Source organism: Cricetulus griseus, chromosome 3 (assembly GCF_003668045.3).
Source record: "Cricetulus griseus strain 17A/GY chromosome 3, alternate assembly CriGri-PICRH-1.0, whole genome shotgun sequence".
NCBI lineage: Eukaryota > Metazoa > Chordata > Mammalia > Rodentia > Cricetidae > Cricetulus > Cricetulus griseus.
In genome coordinates this window covers 207282735-207303767 of record NC_048596.1, presented here as the reverse complement: position 1 = coordinate 207303767, position 21033 = coordinate 207282735, and the positions used below count along the sequence as shown (strand labels likewise).

Below are 21033 nucleotides of genomic sequence, written 5' to 3'. Positions count from 1 at the left end.
CTCTCTAACATCATTCAAAATAGTGAGAAACATTTAAAGTGACAAAGATGATTACTCCTACCATTGCTCTTCAGTACTGCACAAGATTCATAGCTAACATAAGACAAAAAAGGAAATGAAAAATATATATTGAAAATAAAGTTTTGTTTATAAGTGACATGATTATGTTGACTAAAGAATCAACAGCAGCAAAACTCTGGGCACTCATAAACAATTGTAGCAAAGGTATAGGATACAGGCTCCATATATACAAAGCCACCAGTTGCCTACAAAAAAGTAATGAAGAGCTAAAAACAGAAATTAAAAATATAAACCATTTCTGTGGTGTTTTAAAAGAGACAACCCCCATAGTCTTTGGAATTTGAATTCTTAGCCCCAGTTTGGGGCACTTTTGGGGGTAAGATTGGGAAGTGTGGCTTTGTTGGAAGAAGTATGTCACTAGGAGAAGACTTCATGGTTTCAAAAGCCACATGCTATGACAGTTTGCCATTTCTACTTCTTGTCTGTGGGTGGAGATATGAGCTCTCAGCTGTTCCTGACACCATGCCTGCTACCATGCTTCCCCACCTTGATGGAGATAGACTCATCTCTCTGGAACAGTAAGCGAAAATTAAATCCTTCCTTCTGTAAGTTGCCTTGGTCATGGTGTTTGATCACAGCCATAGAAAAATGATGACGGCAATTTTAAAACTATAGTACCAAAAATAAAAACATATGCAGGCACCAACATAACAAGATATGTACAGACTCTAACGAGGGAAAACAAGAATGAAGAAATGAAAGGGAATCTCAATAAATGGAGAGAGATTTCAGCCGCGTAGACAGGGATGCATAGTGCTGTTGTGATATAATCTCCTACAAGATACACAATACCAACCAAAATCCCAGCAAACTGACAAGCTCACTCTGAAGTTAATCTGAAAAAGACCCAAAATGGCCAATACAATACTGACCATGAGCAAAACTAGAAAACTCGCATTACTCTACTGCAGAATTCACAAAGGTGGGTGACTATGGTCACCAAGACAGCATGGTATAGGTAAAAGGAGAAAAGACAATTCAGTGGAGAAAAACACAGTCATCCAGCGACGACTGGAACTACTGAGTATTCCTATTCAGACATTTTACTTTATACCTAGAACTCATGCCTGAACTCATGCCTTCCCCCCAAATCAAACTAAATCACAGACCTGTTGGTCATGATTTTTTTTGTTTGTTTGTTTTGGTTTTTCGAGACAGGGTTTCTCTGTGTAGCTTTGGAGCCTATCCTGGCACTCACTCTGGAGACCAGGCTGGCCTCGAACTCACAGAGATCCGCCTGTCTCTGCCTCCCGAGTGCTGGGATTAAAGGCGTGCGCCACCAACGCCCGGCTCGGTCATGATTTTTTAAATGTGCAAGCATGCATTGTTTAATGATAGAGAAAATTTCAACGTGGGGACACATTCAAAGAAAGGAATTAGGTGCTACCTTCATCATGCAAACATCACAAACAAATGCACAGAAACTACAACATCATGAGGCACTCTAAAATTGAGACCAGTTATACATGCAACTAGTCATTAACAGCTGTCCACATCATAATTTAAGTGATTCCTGTACTTTATCTGGCAACCCTATACCTAAATCTATTATCTACAACCTTGAACGTAATTATCCTCAAATCTAGATGCATGAGTCTAATTATTTGATTATCCCCTAAATACCAAGCAGACATTTAAAGCATCTAAAATAGCTTCTCACTTCCTGTGGGGAGATAGTCAAAATGTATGAACTGATATGCTTGTAGAGAGCTCTGAGAGATGTCTCCTGAGTTTCCTCCCAACTCCCAACAGCTTGGCACTAGTGGGTAGATCACAGAGCAGGAGGAGTCTCAATATGACAGGAACGGCACTGCCAGCATGCCCCTCAAATTGGAACTCAGTGTTTCTGCTGTCATCTTCTTTGACTTGGAAATCCCATGCCCTATCTAGCCTCTAGCCTTTACTTCCAAAGGAAAACAAGTTGGAGGGCTATCCCAATAGTTAAGATCATGCACTGCTCTTGCTAAGGACCCGAGTTCAGTTCCTAGTGCCCCATAGCTAAGGGCTCACTGCCATCTATAACCTCAGCTCGTGGGGATCCAATGCCCTCTTCTGGCTTCCACGGGTAACTTCACTCATGTGCACATAGCCACACATAACCATACACTCACACACATAACTAAAAATAAAAACACTTGGACTGTGAGGGAAAATAAAACCCCCTCAAAAAAATAAAAATAAGAGCTTAAACAAAGAGAAAGAAAACAAAGTGGTTTTTTGTTTTGTTTTGTTTTGTTTTTATTTTTACCCACCCCACCCCACCCCCCCCACCCCTCTGAATTCACCCTTTCAAGAAAATGGCTCCCACTGTCTTGGATTTACAAAGCCACTCATGTGAACATCTTTGCCTTCGTGGGCTTTGCTCACACTTCCATAATTCATATAACAGCAAGCACACCCCATCCTCAAGACAAAATGCTCACTATTCCCTCTTGTGTTGCACATTACTTTTTTTTTTGTCTAACTTGCCACTACCCCAATAAATACTTACCTAAGAAACTCCTGTTCAGCAGGCGTTGGGGGTGGGTCTAGCTGAGGAAACAGAATCCTCCGGGAACCCACACTGGAGCTACTATTGAGTTACACATATGATCTACCACAAGACACTGTAATTGGCATGTGCCTGTGTATAACTCCATGGAAAACTGGACATTAAACGAAAGATTATGCCTTCCATCTCAGAAATTCTCACCAGACAGTCCAGAAAATGCTCAGCACATAGTAAATGCCCAACAAATACAGAAAGACAATGATTATGTAGTATTAATTATTCACCAGTAACCATTATTAAAACTGGACCCACAAGTGATGTGAGGGTCTATTTGTGTTTATTCTAATTAAGGATAATAGTGTGTAGGGGGTAGGGTATATACATTCATGAAGGTCAGAGGACAACTTTGGGTGTCACTCCTCAAGCAGCAACCACTCTGATTGTTAGACATAGTCTCTTTACGGATGTAGAATTCATCAAGCAGGCTGGCTGGCACCACAGAATTTCTGGAACCTGCCTGCTTCTGCCATCCTAGTCCTAGCATCATAAATGCAGGCTTCCAGGTCTGCTTGCTTTAACATGGGTTCTGTGGAATCAAATTCAGATCCTCATGACTTTAAGGCAAGTACTCTATTGACTGAATTCCATAGCTCTCAGCATTGTTGTTTTAAACACTGAAATCCCAGAAAAAAAAAACACACAGTAATACTATTGTGCAAGGAAAATCTCCCTTAAAATACAAATTTGTGTTTATTGAATACTCGAGTCTAAAATAGCATAAATCTCCAGTAACTTCTTCTATTTTCTTCATGTCCTCCCACATGCAACTACTGAAAGGGCAAAGAAACATGTGCAAACATAGGGGAATACTCCCTGAGCCAAGACACATGGGGGTGGGACTAGGCCCTATCCCAAAGGATATGACAGACTCTGAAGACACCCTATGGAAGGCCTCACCATCCAGGGGGAGCAGGAAGGATATGTGATAGGTAGGGTTTTAGTTAAGGAGGGTGGTAGGGGAGGAGGGGAGGGAGAGGGAACTGGGATTGTCATGAAAAACAATCTTGTTTCTAATTCAAATTTTAGAAATCTGCAGAAAAAAAAGAAAGAAAGAAACATGTGCAAGCATGTAAAAGTCATAACGATTGGATATTCTCATCCTAGAGAGCCAACGAAATTTTGAGTTAAAAACGTAAGTTTCTGGAGGAGACACAAATGCAACCCAGTCTTTAAAAAAAAATTCAATATTTAAGCAAGTTCTTATGCCCTATCTTGTTCTAAAATGAATTTAAATCAGATTATAAATACATACACAACTAAAGAAAATTTAAGTGGTGAGATCTCACTCTTTTAAAAAAAAGTGGTAAGAACACAGAAGATAAATCTAGAAATGAATTTAGAGTATAAAACATACACTCTGTGGACCCTGTACATTAGCAAAAGATGCATCAACAGTGTGTTCTCTCACGCTGGCTGGACAGAGTGAACGATGTTTCCCAGTCCTCTACATGTGCAGGTCCCCATCAAGCAGATGTGAGAGTTCTCAGACGCTCTCAGTACCGTCTTCCTCCTGAGAGTGACAGAATGCCACACTTGTGCTTCTTATTACTCAGCTTTTCACCCTAAAGCTTTTCTTTTACAAATCATCCTCGCCGACACCTTACAGGCACATTTAATTATGAATGTGTCCCAGAGTGAAATCATAAACTCACTAAAAATACTGAGATCTCTGTGATTTTCTTTTCTTTTTTCTTTCTTTTCTTTTTTTTTTTTTTTTTTTTGTAACAGCTGTGCTACTTTTGGGCATCAACTTTGCAGGTGGTAATATCAGGTTGCATTGTCAAAAGCTGGACAAGCCTGTTAGGATCAGCCTTCCTTTCCAGTACCAACCTCAATATCCAAAGTAGGGTGCAGTACCTGCCACTTAAACTGTGATGTGCAGTCTCCTGAGTATTTTTACATTAGGTCCCAGAGTTACAAGTATTTTAAAACTTTAAAACTGTGTGGCAATTCACACCACACACACACACACACACACACACACACACACACACACACACACACACACACACACACACACACAACACAGACACACACAGACACAGACACACACACACACACACACACACACACACACACACACACACACACACACACACACACACACACACACACACACGAAGACCATGAAAATTCTGTGCTAGGATGAAAATCAAATTCTGCATTCTCCAGTTCTAAATCACACAACTTCAGGCAAGAGCATAAAACCAAAGCACATTTTGGTTCACTCTATAACAAATCTTTTCAAACAAATTCCTTTGGCTCTAGCAAGATTTATGTACAAAAGCTAAAGGCTTCTGTCCTCCGGCCTTAACTAGAGGCATTTGGAATCCAGTTAAGTGGTTTGTTCCAGCTGTTTCAAGCTAAGATCCCAGGAGCTTGCCTCCTGGAGGCGCTTTAGACTTTACATATTTAAAACTAATAGAACGGGTCAGGCAGAGGACACACTCGAGGTCTGCATCTGATGAGAGCTGGAGGCAGAGGAGAGGACGAAAGAATCACGAATACTACGCAAGTGGCATCAAATACGACACATTTTTAAAAATGCATTTTAGAGCAATTACTGAAAACACATGGAACAGTACACATGTCAGCTGTGCTATCTAAATGCTGGCAAGCATCCATCCACTGACTTCACTGTTTTTAGGGAACCAGATGCTAGCACCCTCTTAGATGCTTCCTACCCACTTGCTACTGACAGACACTTTGGGGAAAAGTCTATGCTTAAGGTTCACTGTCCAATGTGAGTAGGGATTTGTTTTATACATTAGTTTCATCCTCTTAACTCCAGTAACCATCACCTCTGGAGTTTTTTGACATTTTATGTGCTCTGATAACCTTTCCCTTAATACTTAATAAACCTGCCTGACTTACATAGCTAGAGATCCAAGAACTGAGATGTTGAAAGTTTTATAAAACTGTCAACTTGCTAACACACATTCTGACTTCCACTTTAGGTAAGGAAATTATAGCTATGTTATAAATAAATTCAAATAAACATCCATCTATTCTTTGGAGGAATGCTTACTTAGTGACTCGGGGGCAGTGGCAATTCAAGTACATGTTATTCCTTTCAGCAAATGCTAAAATCAGTGTGCATACATCCGTAGCTACTCCCCGGTCCCTACATTCAATTACTATACAAGGCAGGAACTCCTCAATTGTAATCCCAAGACCATTTCTCACTCGCTGCAAGGAATGAACTAAGCTGCCTGAAATGAATTAGAGCACAAAGATACCTTGGCAATTGCACTACTGTGAAAAAAATAAATGAATGAATAATCTCTAGGTCTGGGGAGGACCACATATTGACTTCAGCTTCCTCAGTATTGTTGCTGCTCAAAAACGGACAAATTTCAGGAAAAGAAACACAAAGACCATTTCTGTTCTGTAAACAGTGGCAATTCAGAAGTGGCCCATTTTCAAATACTATATATCAGTTAAAAGCTTCCCTTCATGACAGACAACCATAACAAAGTTAGCTGAATGAAAAGCATAGGTCCAGATTTCATGGAGATAAGGGCTTCCACCTCCTACAGACACATGAAAGACTCGGCATTTCTTTCAGCTTGAGTTAAATGAGAGAAAACACAGTTTGTATTTCCAGAAGCCTAGTGGCATGTTTTCCAGTGAGTTTCTTGTTCTCATTTTACTATTTTAAGAGTGCTGGTCACTCCCAGAATTTCTGTAAGGCGGGATCTGGTTCCCGGTGGCTGACAGTTCTCGTGGCGGGATGCTTTCCCTAAAACAGTCTCCAAAAACTGTTTTCATTCGTATTTAGCTCCACTGCATCTATCTGCAAAATACCATTTCAATGGAGTCAGGCCAATAAAAGAATCAGCTTACTAGAATTTCAGTTGACTTTGTTAAAGGAAATTATTTTAAATTAATGTGGCTTCTGGACAGCTGCCGTTTCTGACCTCAGAACACATATTCCTTCTAATTTTTGCTGTGAACATTTGTTTATTTAAGTGAAATTCCAGCTCACGAATGTCAACCATAACGGAGTCTCAACCTTCCTGCCACTATTTTGTCCTTTGTCTAAACAAGGGCAGCCGCATGCCGCTGCATTAGCATGCGTGGCCACATCGTCCCCTTCAGTGAAGTCATCTATGTATTTTTGGTAAGATCTTTAACAACCTCCACACCCAGCCATGAAATAAAACAAGGCTGTTTTGTTTTCAGACAGGAACAATTTCGTCTCTGGTTTACTAGATGGCGCTCAAAATATTTTTCCATATGTTTTCAACAAAGAGAACTTGACATCAGTGTGGTTTACCTTGACCAGTGAATGTAGACTCTTTTCACCAAACATGTCCCAGAGGAAGGTCAGGTCCTCCTGGCTATCCACATGTGGCCGCAGCTGGGCGGGCAGAGTAGCCAACAGCTCATACAGACCTATAAAATGAAAATAAAACACAAATTGTAATCTTAGGGTGATCTCATTAATTTCACTGAAGGTGTATGTGTAAGTGACGGCTGGAACATGTCATTTTTACTGGATTTGTATTCTGGGCCATCAAGCAAAACAGTTCTCTCAAGAAGCAGAGGAAGTGTTTTGATTTTTAAATTCCAAAGAAGTATATATTAACAGGATAGCTTTTTTTTTTCCTTTCACACTTGTCAACATTTTACAGCCATGCACGTTTACATAAACCAAGACAGAAAATGTGTACAGTTCTCAGAAGGAAGGAAGGAAGGAAGGAAGGAAGGAAGGAAGGAAGGAAAGAAAGAAAGAAAGAAAGAAAGAAAGAAAGAAAGAAAGAAAGAAAGAAAGAGAGAGGAAGGAAGGAAAGGCATGCATTCCTTTCCTTAACTGTTACTGCATTCCCCTCTTATTAGCCATGGAGTGGAATGAGTCATGAGGAGGAAAAACTTCCTTAGGAGAAAATGGATATAGTGATCTCAAAAGAGGCTTTGTAGTTTGCAAAGAATTTCTAATAACACAAAGCTTCAGAAGATTTGCATTATCTAACATGCAAATAAAGTTCTGCCATGTAGGACAAAATCAATCCCACATGGTGATTCACAGGCTATTCCACCACTGTGGACTATGGCTTTTTCCAAAAGGACTGTGCAGAATGTAGTTTACGTCTGCAGTGTATGTAACTTATTTGCTTCCCCTCGGGTGGCAGATGCAGGTTGCTGTGGCATGCCTGGCAGAGATGCTCAGGCAGACAGAAGGGCAGTGTTCCCCACAGGAGCCCACCACAGGAGCCATCCATCTCAGTCGAAAGCAGCCAGACTCCAGTCCAAGAACTGTTGTAGCGGGGTTTGCCCATGACTCTTGAGGGAGGTGACCTGGCAGAAGTCAGGATCAGATCCCAGCACATGGTGCATTCTCTAGCAGGATTACATGAGGTAAAAAGGACAAGATTCCTTTTATTTCTGCCTGCTTCTACAAAAACACTGAGACCTCCTGAGGAGCAACACACAGGGTTGTTATCCCTGGTCTGAGTAAGGGCTGCTGTTCATCATAGGGACAGCTTTACAAGACATTTAACAAGCAAAGAACCGTAAATTATGGACTCTCAATTGGTGATTGGTGTATCTATTATCTTCTAACACATATCAGTGCTAATTTACAGGCAAATACATGAGGCACCACTGTAAAGCCAGATATGTAACTGTGGATATCCGATTGAATCCAAACATCCCTGGGGCTGTATTTAGCCAAAAATAGTCATAAGAATAACCCTCAATTAGACTATGAAAAAAATCCAATTATATTTCTAAGTATTTGTGATATTTTTATATTAGTTCTCTTTAAAATCTGGCACTTAGCCTAAACCAGCTCTTCTTTACAATAGAACAAAGACTTTAAAATATCTCAGCTTAACTCCACCTACAATACAGTACTCACTCACCCTCCCTCCCGTCCTAACTCCCATGGTCATGTCAAAGACATAAAATGTAAATTTATGTAAAAAGAGGGAATTTTTTCTACTGATTTTGAGTTGTAAAAAAAATTACCTGTTCCTAATTTGAACTAATAAAATAAAAAATAAAAAATTATCTGTTCTTGGAAAAATTACCAGGTTTAATTAAGTTTAGTAAACCAATTTTGATCTAACTTACATGGTATAATTCCTAGGAAGGTCACATAAGTCGATACAAGCCTGGTGTGTGCTAAGTATACAATATCTCATATGCAACTCACCGAGATCTAGCTACTAATTATTATTATTACTGAAAAACCAAGATAGATCAATATTTGATCCCCATGTCTACAATGAAAGCATTTTGTGTGATTTATCTAACCCTTATTTCCTTTGTGTTTAGACAAACGGGGGCAGGGGTCAATGTCATCACAAGGGAACCCTCAGAAACAACTAACCTGGGCTCCTGGAAACTCACAGACTGTGGACTGACACCTAAGGAGCCCTCATGGGACCGAGCTAGGCCCTCCACATATGTGTGACAGTTGTTTAGCTTCATCTACTTGTAGGACTCCCAGCAGTGCAAGCAGGGCCTGTCCCTGATGCTTTGGCTGGCTTTTGGAAATCTATTCCCCATACTAGGTTGCCTTTCCCAGCCTTAATATGAGGAGAGGAGTTTAGTCCTATCTCAACTTGATATGCCATGCTTTGTAGACACCCATGGGAGGCCTGCCCCTTTCTGAACAGAAATAGAGGAGGAGTGGATTGGATGGGATCGAGGGAGAAGAAGGGAAGAGAGTGGGAAGACAGGAGGGAGGGGAAACTGTAGTCAGGATATAAAATGAATGAATAAATTTAATTTAAAGAATGGTAAGTTGTATATGTAAAACTAAACATACAAATACATAAAAGTGAACAGAAAACTGGTGAATCTAAGTATGGGAACTCTCTCTTCACATTGCTATAGTAGAATGCCACAGACTGGATAATTAATAAACAATGCAAGTTTATTTGGGACCCCAACATGAAGGTGAGGCACCCTGGGAGTACATCTGTACTATGTCATCCCATGGTAGGGAACAGAAAAGTGAGAGAGAGCAATGAGCAAGAGGTAACAGATTGCTTGTTCATAACAAGCTCACTCCTGCACATGGGACATTAACTCATGCATGAGGGATGAACCCTACTGGACTGGCCTCCTATAAAAGGCCCGCTTCCCTCATACTGTTACCCCTAGAACTAAACTCACAGAACATGATATTTGAGGAATAAATTTAAATCATAGCAGGTTAGGTCAGTGACAATTTCCTGGCTGCCACACTCTGTTGAGATGCTAACACTGGAAGGAAGAGGGTGATGTACAAGTCTATATCATTTCTTAAAACAACATGTGACTCTATAGTGATCTCAAAATAAAAATGGCAATAAAAATACTCTAAGATCAAATGGTTGTCTTAAAATTTCAATGGAACCATGGGGCTCTGAGCCCAATGCACTTGGTATAAAATAACATTCTTTCCTTGATGCATCTTCCTCTAGAATAAAATGCCACTGCATTCCAATGGTTCAGAGTCAAAACAGCTTTAGCGGGCATTCCAAATGGATACAACATCATGTCCCTTTACACATGGAAAGTGTTAATTCCACACAAGTATTGTTTATATTTTGTGAAACACACCATTTTATACTCCAAGTTTTAAAAAATAATTTTCCTGCTAGCAAAGGCTCATAAACCTGAGTTTTCTGCCTTCTCTAGCATTACGCAATCCTTACTGATAATGTCACCACCACAATCTGTCATTCCAGTGACAACCACAGTCCCTTCAACTACCTGATCTGGAGCCATAAACAAGGCTGGAAGAGAAAGGCTAGTGTAAACCATAAATTAAAGGCCTGGTGGCAGAGCCAAGAGGCCAGAGATGCACAGTCTCAAAGAAGGCAATGCAGGCTCTAAAAGTCACCAGTCCATGAGCAAAGCGGAGTCTCTATCCTGACACGGGACTGAACACACACCTATAGTCTTGTCCCAATGGTGAAGAAAGAATACTCATGAAGGCCAACTAAATGTTTTCAGAATTAGAGATTTAGAGGGCACATCTTTAATTTTTATCTCAACCTATTCGTAGTTTCTGAGCAAAAACTGGCATGATAAAATTTACCCTACACTCTGAATTCATGCAAGCTCAACAAGTTATTCTAACAAACAATTGCAGCAGAGATGGCTGATGTGCTCTGAAGTACAAAGCTGAAAGGGCTGCTGTCCCCTGTGGTCGACAGCGCAGCCAACAGGGGAAGTGTAAGGGAAAGGAGGGTCAACTCCTGTCAAGGAAGAAGAAATCCCTGAGTTAGGTGTTTATGATTTGAGTCCTCTCCTCCTCCCCAAAGCACGTGTTGGTAATTCATCAATGTAGTATGTTGGGAGGTAAAACTTAGATGTGACTCGGCCATGAAGACACTGCCTGAAGGAATTAGCAATATCATCTATGTCAGTTCCTTACATGGTAATTGCAAATTCATTACAAAAAGCAAGTTCAGCCTCTCCTTTGCTCCCCCTTCTCTCCCTCGTTCTCCTCCCTCCCACCATCACATGCCTCATGCTGCCCCACACTACAGCATCAATGCTCAACTAGTTCTTTAGAACCATGAGAGGATAAATTTCTTCTTCTTGTGAATTAGTAAGCCCAACACTTGGTTGCCCTTATCCAAGATCCCTGTGTGAAATCATGGATAGTATATATAAACGTGTACACTACCCCACCAATTCCTATGCATACTTTTGTGCCTTGGGGTGAGTATTACATAAAATAAAGGTTACATGATGGAGACAAACACCATGATGCTGAGACAGTGGATCCTATAAGTAAGGCCAAATAAATGATTAAAGGGCAGGTGGCATACACAGTGTGGATACACTGGACAAAGGGCTAATTCACACTCCAGGTGGGATGCTGCAAAATTTCATCACCCTACTCAAGAAGGTGCACAATTTAAAGCTTATGAGTTGTTTATTTCTGGAATTTTCCATTTAATATTCTCAGACCACAGTTAATGGCAGATAATGGAAACTACAGAAAGCAAAGTCCTTGGAAACTACTATACTCTGTTTGGCAGCACAAAATGGGCTAAGCCTTTTTAAAGAAAATTCCTAAGAATCGACGTTTACTGAGGTCCTATGTTCAGATCACTACACTAGCTCCCCGAATTGAGGAAACACTCTCTCCCTCTAGCATTCTTATGATCTTTGATGGTGTATGAGACAGACTGAGGACAGACAGATAGGTGGGCTCACCAAACATGAAACAGTCATAAATATAAGAATCTCCTCTTTTTCCAATACAATATGAACCCAAAATATGTCTTCTAAGTAAACAAATATACAATTAAGGTGCAATATGCATGTACACATATAAAATTATAAGTTGTAATTATGACAATTAGTTAAACATCAAATTCACTTTTTGCTATACAGATAAAACGTTCATGCCTTTCTATGACATCTAACTTCTAATTTAGAAACATGAACTTTAAATTGCTAATGAAGTAAGATATATTAATATAGATATTCCACTCTTACCACCTTCATATTTCCTGAACCGTTATATTTAAAGGCTTCACAATGACTTCCTCACTTTGGGGGCCACTTTTAGAATTAGAACAAAACATTTTTACTTCTGAGCAAACTTTTTGAGATCCAGCTTATTCTCATTAACTGTGTAGCACTGCCACTTCAAACTGTATTCTCATGGTTGGATTTTTCCTTCTCCGTTGGGTGCGTGTTTCATTATCTCTTCAATGGAACCATTTAACTATTTTTCAAAGTATCTTTAATTTTTGCAAAAAATGATTCTCCTCTAAGAAACCAGAAATATCCTACAGCCACATAAGATCAAGCTGGGGCAGCAGACAATGAACACCCCACTGGTGCACAGGCACACAGAGCCCAAGAAGGCAACCCAGGTATGTCTATCAGGCTCACTAGTAACCTCTCTGTGGGCATGTAGCTAAAACTCAAAGTGGGTAAAGTGCCACTGGAGACTCCCACATGGGCTGTTAAGAAGCCCATGACAGAAGCAAAACTCAGCAAATGAAAACCACAGATCAAGGAAGGCCTCCTCTCGCTGCAGTGTCCTGCCAGCGCCCTCTACTGACAAAACGTTTCATTGACAGTGGCAAAGGAAAAATACTTCAAGGGCTGATCGATATTCACAGAGCAGACCATGAAATCTGCAGCTGAGGCTGAGGGGTAGTAAAATGTTAACTGGACTCATTTACAGACCGATCTAAGCTGAGTATCTCTTCTTTCAGGGAGTGAATGCCTTCCTGCTTTTTTTTGGGGGGGGGGGCGTGGCTTTCTGCTGCTTCACACTGGGATACAATTGAAGTTATTAATGAGTAAAAATTGAGGCTTTATTAAATTGAGGCTTTTTTGAAAGAGAAATCCTATTAAACCAAAGGCTTGAATTGGCAATGTTTGCTTATTTGTATTACATTTGCTTATCATGCTCAAGAGAGGGTAGGGAGAGAGGAGAGTAAACAGAGGAGAGGGAGGGAGAAGAGAGAGAGAGAGATCAAGACCAAGCAGAGAGAGAGCTCACTCATGCCACGGTGTATGTGTGGAAGACAGCAGACAACTTTCAGGACTTGGTTCTTGCCTTCCACCATGTGGGTCCTGGGACTGAATTCAGGCCATCAGTCACTATGTCAAGTGAGCCATCTCAAGAGCCCTGCTTGCCTATTTTTAACAGCATGCAAACCCTGACCTCAACATCTCAGTTGGGGAAAATGAATTAAGCCTATGTTCTAAATAAAACAAACAATGAACACTTTTGCAATGACTGAATTTTACATGTCACCTCGACTTGACTAAGGGGGGGCCCCAATCACTCATAGAACAGTAGTATTTCTGAGTGTGCCCATGGGGGTGCTCTTGGGAGAAATATACATTCAAATCAAAGACTGAGTAAAGACAGACCTCCTACCCCCAACTACATGTTCAGGCACCATGCACAAAGGGAGAGCCAACTACCTTTCATGTTCTCAACCACAAACATGACAGCTCTTGGCTCTATGAGCTTCAAACCCCAGATCTTATACCAGCACCCCAATCCTCACCACCGTGCTAGTTCTCAGGTCTCAACAATCAGACTGTGGCCTACACAACTGGCTCCTCCTTTTCAAGCCTTGATTAATCACAGTACATGGTCTCCTGGGTCTCCAGGATGCAGATAGTAGCTCATGGGACTTGACAGCTTCTACAGTAGAGGGAATTGATGCCTGTGATTTCCTTATACACATAAGACAGACAAACAGATCTTATATTGATCTTGATTCTTAGAGAACATTTATACAACTCTTTCCTATCAAAATAACACCTAATTTAAACTTCTTCACAGACTTAGGGTAGTTATGAAAAAGAAAGATCATGGTCCCTTTGCACTAACATAAGAAATAGAAGCTGGGATTGTACTGCATTGCCAACACACCTGTCTAGCATTCATGAAGCTCTGTGTTTGACCCTCAGTATTGCAAAAGTAATTAATAATAATCCCTAAACATGGAAAACACCACAGAGAATGTCATGAGCTATGGTAGGTGTTCAGAATAACAGGACTGACTGCAGATAGACACCAAGGTCACTGGCTCCTGCTGTTTGGTGATGAAGTCTTGCAACCTTTTCCCTCCTTTCCAGAACACTGTATATGGCAAATTCTTATACACTAATGAGAACACTCTCGGTGTAGCATCAAATAGGTCCTTCTGTGAGCCAAGGAGCTAAGCCATCCCCTGTGGGCCACAATATTTGCTAACTTATGTGCTTGGACTTAAATGTGTTGACACTGGCTTCATTAGTCATGATTTAACCTGAAAACTGGCCTCTGGATTTAACTCTGACAGAGCAGACTGGAGGAAGGAGGCTAAAATCAAGAAGCAACATGTCAGAGATAGTAAACACAAACAGGCCTTAGAAGTTTTAGGATAAAATAAGGCTGCTACTTCTAAGCGGATACAGGTATTTTTAAAAAAAGATAAATAAGATCCAGGCCTACTAGTACTGATCTGTAATCTCAGCTACTCAGAGGGCTGAGAAGAACTGATCACACGTTCAAGATCAGCCTACATGACAGTGAATCCAAGGCCGGAGGCTGGTCTCAAAATAAAAAGGAAAGAAGGGTGAGATGTAGTGGGTGGTGGAGTACTTGTCTAGAATGTGTGAGGCTCTGGGTTCAATATCCAGTCACCTGTGAATGACTGAGTCAGCACAGGATTGTACTAACAGTAGGGGAAGTCACAGCAGGAAAAAATCTACCATCACTTTACACCGCAGTGAGTGAGGAGAGCACGGTACCCATACACAGGAAGGAAAACTAGGAGAGCAGCTGTCTGTGCTCTCCAAAGTGTGATATCACTTAAGAGAGCATATCTGGAGGAGACACCATAGTCATTCCTTTGTGTTTGTGACAGCATTTTCAGTCACCCAGTTAGCACAATCATCTGTTGAAAAGTAAGGCCAGCAGAGAATGGCTATAGTTTTAAAATGTTGGACAGAGTGGTCTGGAAGAAAGGAACAGACCCAAAAGGTATAAATTGATATATTATTGGCAAGATGGTCGTATAGTTTGTAGTCCCTTTGATGGAGAAAGTCACCTCCATTCCCTAGTCACTGCAATCCCAAGTAGACTGATGGCCACCTGGGGGATCTATGTGAAGCTGACACCCAAGGAAGAGAAAGTGGGGACTGAGGCAACTATTTTCATTTTTACTATGTACAAGACAGATATTATAATTTTAAAACTGAAATTCTGAGCAATAATCTATCATAGTTTTTCTCCAGGGCACAGCTCAGAGCCTCCTCAGGAGTTCTATTCTTAGTCATAGAGGACAGCATACCCTACCCTGAAGTTAGAACTACCTGACACCAGCTCCTGAGTAGCTGTCAGCGTCCCTCTTTCAGGCTCAAGATTACCCAAAAGACAAAGCAAGCCTTGTGACGTGCCTACACCTAACGCTATTCCTGGATGACATGTTTACACCAGTGTTCCACTCCCAGGTGCAGCATGGCACACCAGAGATTTTAGGGGTGTATCTAGGCACCTGGATAGCTTCCCATTCCCCTCACATTTCAATACAGTTACTCATCTGTGGTAACCCCCAATCATAAAGTTATTTCATTCCGACCCCATAACTGTAAGCTTGCTACTGTTATGAATTATAATGTAAACATTTTTGGAGATTGAGGTTTGCCAAGGGGTCATGACCCACAGGTTGAGAACAGCTGCTCTAGATCCTCTCCTGACCTCACTCTAAATAATGATGCCCCACTGTGTGTCAATCACCATGGAGGGACTGGAGTACAGTGATAGAAAGGAAAAAGAACAAAGCTGTCTCCCCAGCAGCACAAGAACCAGACGCTGTAACAAATGTTGTGATTTTGATGGGCACAATAAGGAGGGGCCAGTGACAGGAACATGCAACAGTGCAATGCGAATTGTTTCAGGAACTGCTTCCCTAAGGACACAGTGATTGTCTGAGACCACTGGGAAGTACAGGCATTAGCTACAGGGTGCTGAAGTCGGGAGAAGACAAACCTCACAGAAGGGGACCCCATTTCAGAGGCTGTACATGGAGTGGCACATACCTAAACTCTGACACCCAATAAAATACTAACTCTGCAACGGGGCCATCTCGATGGAATCTCTGAGCATCTATGTTTTCATCCTTATAGCTGCAGCTCCAGGGGACCCAACATCCTTTTCTGAACTCCATGGGCACCCATACTCCTATGTACAAAACCACACCCAGACAGACACAGATGCACATGATATAAAATAAAATAAATCTTAAAAAAAAAAAGCAGGCAGTGGCCATTGTGCATTTGGTAAAGAACGAGAGACCGATCACACTCTGAGTCAAGCCAGGTTCAACTTACACAGTGAAGCACATAAGGAAAGAGGAAGAAAGTCACAAAGCTGTCTTAAAACTGCTTAATTTGCCGGGCGTTGGTGGCGCACGCCTTTAATCCCAGCACTCGGGAGGCAGAGGCAGGCGGATCTCTGTGAGTTCCAAAGCTACACAGAGAAACCCTGTCTCGAAAAATCAAAAAAAAAAAAAAAAAAACTACTTAATTTCAAGATAAAGACAGGATGACCCTTCATCTCCCAGCCAGAGTGGATTGACAGATATCTAGGGGTCGGCAAAGCACCTGGCTAGACAGTTCTGTTCAGCTCAGAACACATCCAACAGACAAACAAATGTCCATTCAAATGATTCAGTCACCCTGGATCTATACAACTGGCTTCCATGAAGATGGCAAAAGCAGCTCACTGGGCACAGGGCCATTGCTTCATAAGCATCAACAGTGGCGTCCCCAGGGCAAACTGATACTTAGAAAATCCTGGCAATCTTCAGAAATGTTGAAAATATCAATACAACTCATCTCAAGGAGAATTACTTCAATAGATCTCGTGTGGGGTATTTTAGTATTTTCTCAGCAGTTTTTCTAAAAGTGCTTAATTAACAGTCATAAGAAAATAGAAAATTCCCACTTACAGTTTCTTATCTACTATTTAAAGTGTTTTTTTTTTTTTTTTCCCATCTCCCATTGCAAAGTCTATCTGAATTTTAGGGAAAGGTCTGAACTATAACAAGACTGTCTTTCATTAAGGATACAATATATTCCACCGGCATCAGTCAGGAACTTACACAAGAAGCTGGAGGAGTAGCTCAGTCAATAAAGTGCTTATGAGTTTGATCCCCAGAGCCTACTTACAAATTCTGAGTATGGGAACCTGCCTTTGTGAGCCCAGTGCTGGCTAGGGAGCTGGAGACCGGTGGATCTCTGGGCTTACTGTCTGACCAGCCAATCTAGACTAACGGTGAACTCCAGACCAATGAGAAAGCTTGTATCAAAAGAAGTAGATGGCCTTCCTGAGGATGACTTCTGAAGTTTTCTTCTGGTACACACACACACACACACACACACACACACACACACACACACACACACACACACACACACACACATTCACAGACTCATACTCACCATGCACACATGTTGATTAGGGGGAAAAAGCAATGTATACCAAAAGAACCACAAAGAGGCATTGTCACTTGGTAGGAGCAACTGCATAAACTGCATACACTCATCTACATTATTAAAATTGTCTTCTCCACCATTAAGGTGGGGGTGACAGTAGAGAATGGGAAGACAAGAACAGGTGAGAATGCAAGAGCAAAACTGCCCAGCTACCATGACCAGGAGCCATCTTTTCATCAAGATGACCATAAAGTCAGGACAAGCCATCTGTTACACATCAAAGCAACCCACAAGCAGAGCAGAAAGGAAAGACTCTGACTTCCAAAGTGCTAGTGGTCTGGAAAACACAAAGAAATTACACAGCAAAACGTGTGAGCTGGGGTTTCACTAGCACATCTTGCATGGAGGTGATTCATTTCTGCTTATGCAGTAGCCTAGACGCCTGGGTAAAATAACTAACATGCAATGTACACAGATGACCTGAGCAAAACGAGGAGCAGACGTGAGAAAAGCAATGCAGTCAGCCTCAAGTCTGTATGTAGACAGGGGACCACAAGAATCCAAGAGAAAAGTGCCTGGGTTCAAATGAGACAGGGATGCTTGGGAGGCGGTTGGAAGCAGGGAGCAGGGTGTAGTTGGAAACAGATAACATGAAGCAACATGATTCTGCAGTAATGAGTCATCAGGATAAAGGACAGTTGTGACACCAACGTGATCTACCCCATTGGTAAACTGTACACCTTGAACAAAATGGAGTATGAAGCAAAGATGCAGCTTTATGAGTTTAACGCAATGCATACGGAAATCTTAAATCTTGATTTCAAACAATTTTGAAACTAACAGAGGATGGTAGTGTTAGTGCATGCCTGGAATCCATCACTCAGGAAGTGGAGGCAGGATGAACAGGAGTTCAAGGCCAGCTTTGGCAACACAAGTCACTATCTCAAGAAACAAACAAACAAAGGCGGGGACCGGGAAGATAACTTAGTTGGTGACAGCCTCAGTTTGATCCCCAGAGCTCACATTTTAAAAAATGTAAACTGTGATGCCATACACTTGAAATCTCAAGGCTGCAGAGGCTAATATAGATGGACCCCTTGGAGCTCACTGGCCAGCCAGCCAGCCCAGCCCATGAGCGAGCCAGAACAGTGAGAGAGCTTATCATTACACAGGAAAAAAAGCAGACAGCCCCTGAGAAACGACACTGAAAATTGAACTCTGGTCCCCAGTGCACACATTCTAAGCACTCAGACACAGAAACAGAATATGTCTGACCTTCCTTCTCATTCCCTCTCTGTTGCTCTGTGTGTGTGGCACATGTGGGTGTTTGTACATATATGTGTGCACACATGCCTGTGGCAGCTAGCAGTGGACAGCAATCAAGTGTCTTCCTCTATCACTCTCCATCTAATTTTTTGAGACAGAGTCTCTAAAATGGCTGGATAGAAAGTTCCAGAGGTCTGGCTGTCTCCATCCGCCCAGTACTAGGATTATAGATTTGTACCACCCTGCTATTAGTTGAGCTGAGGATCCAAACTCAGGCCCTCATTCTTGCATGGCGGGCACATTACTGACTGAACCATCTCCCTAGTCCTCTATAGTGCTTGTTAAGAAAATAAATCTAGGCCACAGGCAATATAGAAAGGTGTCATTGTATATATCACAGATGCTCTGAAAACCTGAGGGAAAAGACGACAAAGCATAGACCACAGCCTCCTCATAGAAACTACAAATTATTCAGAATAACTCATTTTCTACTGCCTTTCACTACATTTGGTCAAATATAACTTACTGCTAACTAAGCCAAAAGAAATCAATTTACTGCTAAAATGTAGCACTGATTCTCAAAACATGGACAGACCTAAAAGGAAAACTGCTAGAAAATGCAGAAAAGCATGAGTAGAGGAGTATTCCAGCTCTGGGAAGCTGCTTCTGTAAAAATACAACATTTGGTACAAGACAGTAGTGGCTCCCTGGAGAATAAATGCCTCAAGAGTTTGATGAAAGTGTCCCTGCAGTGAACAGTTCACTCCGCTTGCAGATTCCAGATGCTCTACATTCCTGACATCAGGGTGGAAACATTTACTGGTAGTCTAGAGAAACTTAATGCCATCATTCTTGTCATGTCCCTCATAGCTTCATTACCAGCTCGAGTCTGGGGAAGCTATAAGCCTATGCTAAATGAGAAAAAGGGAGTCCTTTCTACCCAGTTGCTCTGGACACTAGAAGCAACCGAAACATTTAGAAAGGATTTAGCAAAAGGCCTGGCAAACAGGAATAATTATGGATTTGCCTTTTTTCTTAGTTTTGATATTTGCATTCTACCCAATAGGGACAGGCAGTGAACTGAACCATTTCACTATAACCTGGGGCTAATAACCACTAAAGAACGCAGATCAACGCCCAGAACAACACTGTTAAATTTTATGGTATTAATAAAATGGGACACCAAGTAAATTTTCCACTTTCTTAAAGGTAAAATAATCAGCACTATTCCTCAATTTTTCTCGTTTAAAGCGTGGTTTATTTCCAAAAGTGCCTATATGACTAAAATACTTGAATTCAACAGAAACATTCTCCTCATTACACTATGCCTCAACTTCAAACAACATTAACACATTTGGCACACTGAGACTTTTAAATATGCAGGACAGCTTACAGAATCCCAATATTGTAGCTTGGTTAATAACAATAATAGGCAATTCATTCAATTACCTCGGAGTCTATAAAATCAGGGTGAGTTAACAGAAAGCAAGTGCATACACTCCCGCAGAACTTTCGTGTTTAGAAGCTATCTCTAGGCTTTAAGAGGTTCCTGTGTGTAATTAACTCCAAGTCAGTAGCCTGTGGCTTTGCACAAAGTATTCCAATACCACCAAAGAAAGCATGACAGAACTTTGATTTTTTTTAGCAGTGTTCACACAAAAGATACAGGCATAGAAAAGTAAAAATGGCTTCTAAAACTTACAGACTATGGTCAATAGCCACCCTTTAATCATTTTCTTATCAACCTGTTACTGAGCCAGTGAGAATGGAGTAAGTTGGGTATGCAAGTTGTGGTGGTTTGAATGAGAATGTCCTTCATAGGCACAGGCACTTGAATGGCTGGGCACTACTAGTTGGTAGCACTGCTTGGGGATGTTTCGGGGGATTGGTTTTGTTGGTGGAAGTATGTCACTGGAGGCAGGCTTTCTGAATCTAAAGACTACCCCACCCCATTTCCAGTTGCTAGTGGCTGAAAAGTGAGCTCTCAGTTTCTTGTTCCTGCAGCCATGCCTGCTACCTGTTACTATGATTCCCTGCCAAGATGAACCCTTATCCCTCTCAAGCCATAAGCCCAGATAAACTCAGTCTTCTATAAGTTGCCTTGGTCACGGCATTTTATCACAGCTAAATATATATTTGCTATTTATGGCATGATAGGAAACTTTCAATCTATTTTGGAACTTACTGTTAATTTAAACTTAACATATAATTAAACCAGATGA

General features: G+C 41.3%; 1 protein-coding gene across 1 annotated transcript in view; it reads right to left on the bottom strand.

Annotated features, from left to right (window-relative positions):
- Nucleotides 1-21033, bottom strand: part of Mpp7 (membrane palmitoylated protein 7) — a 144383-nt gene that overhangs the window by 109460 nt on the left and 13890 nt on the right. The window contains exon 2 of the mRNA XM_035442768.1: nucleotides 6912-7030. Coding sequence (XP_035298659.1) covers nucleotides 6912-7030 — 119 coding nt within the window. The remainder of the gene's footprint in view (nucleotides 1-6911; nucleotides 7031-21033) is intronic.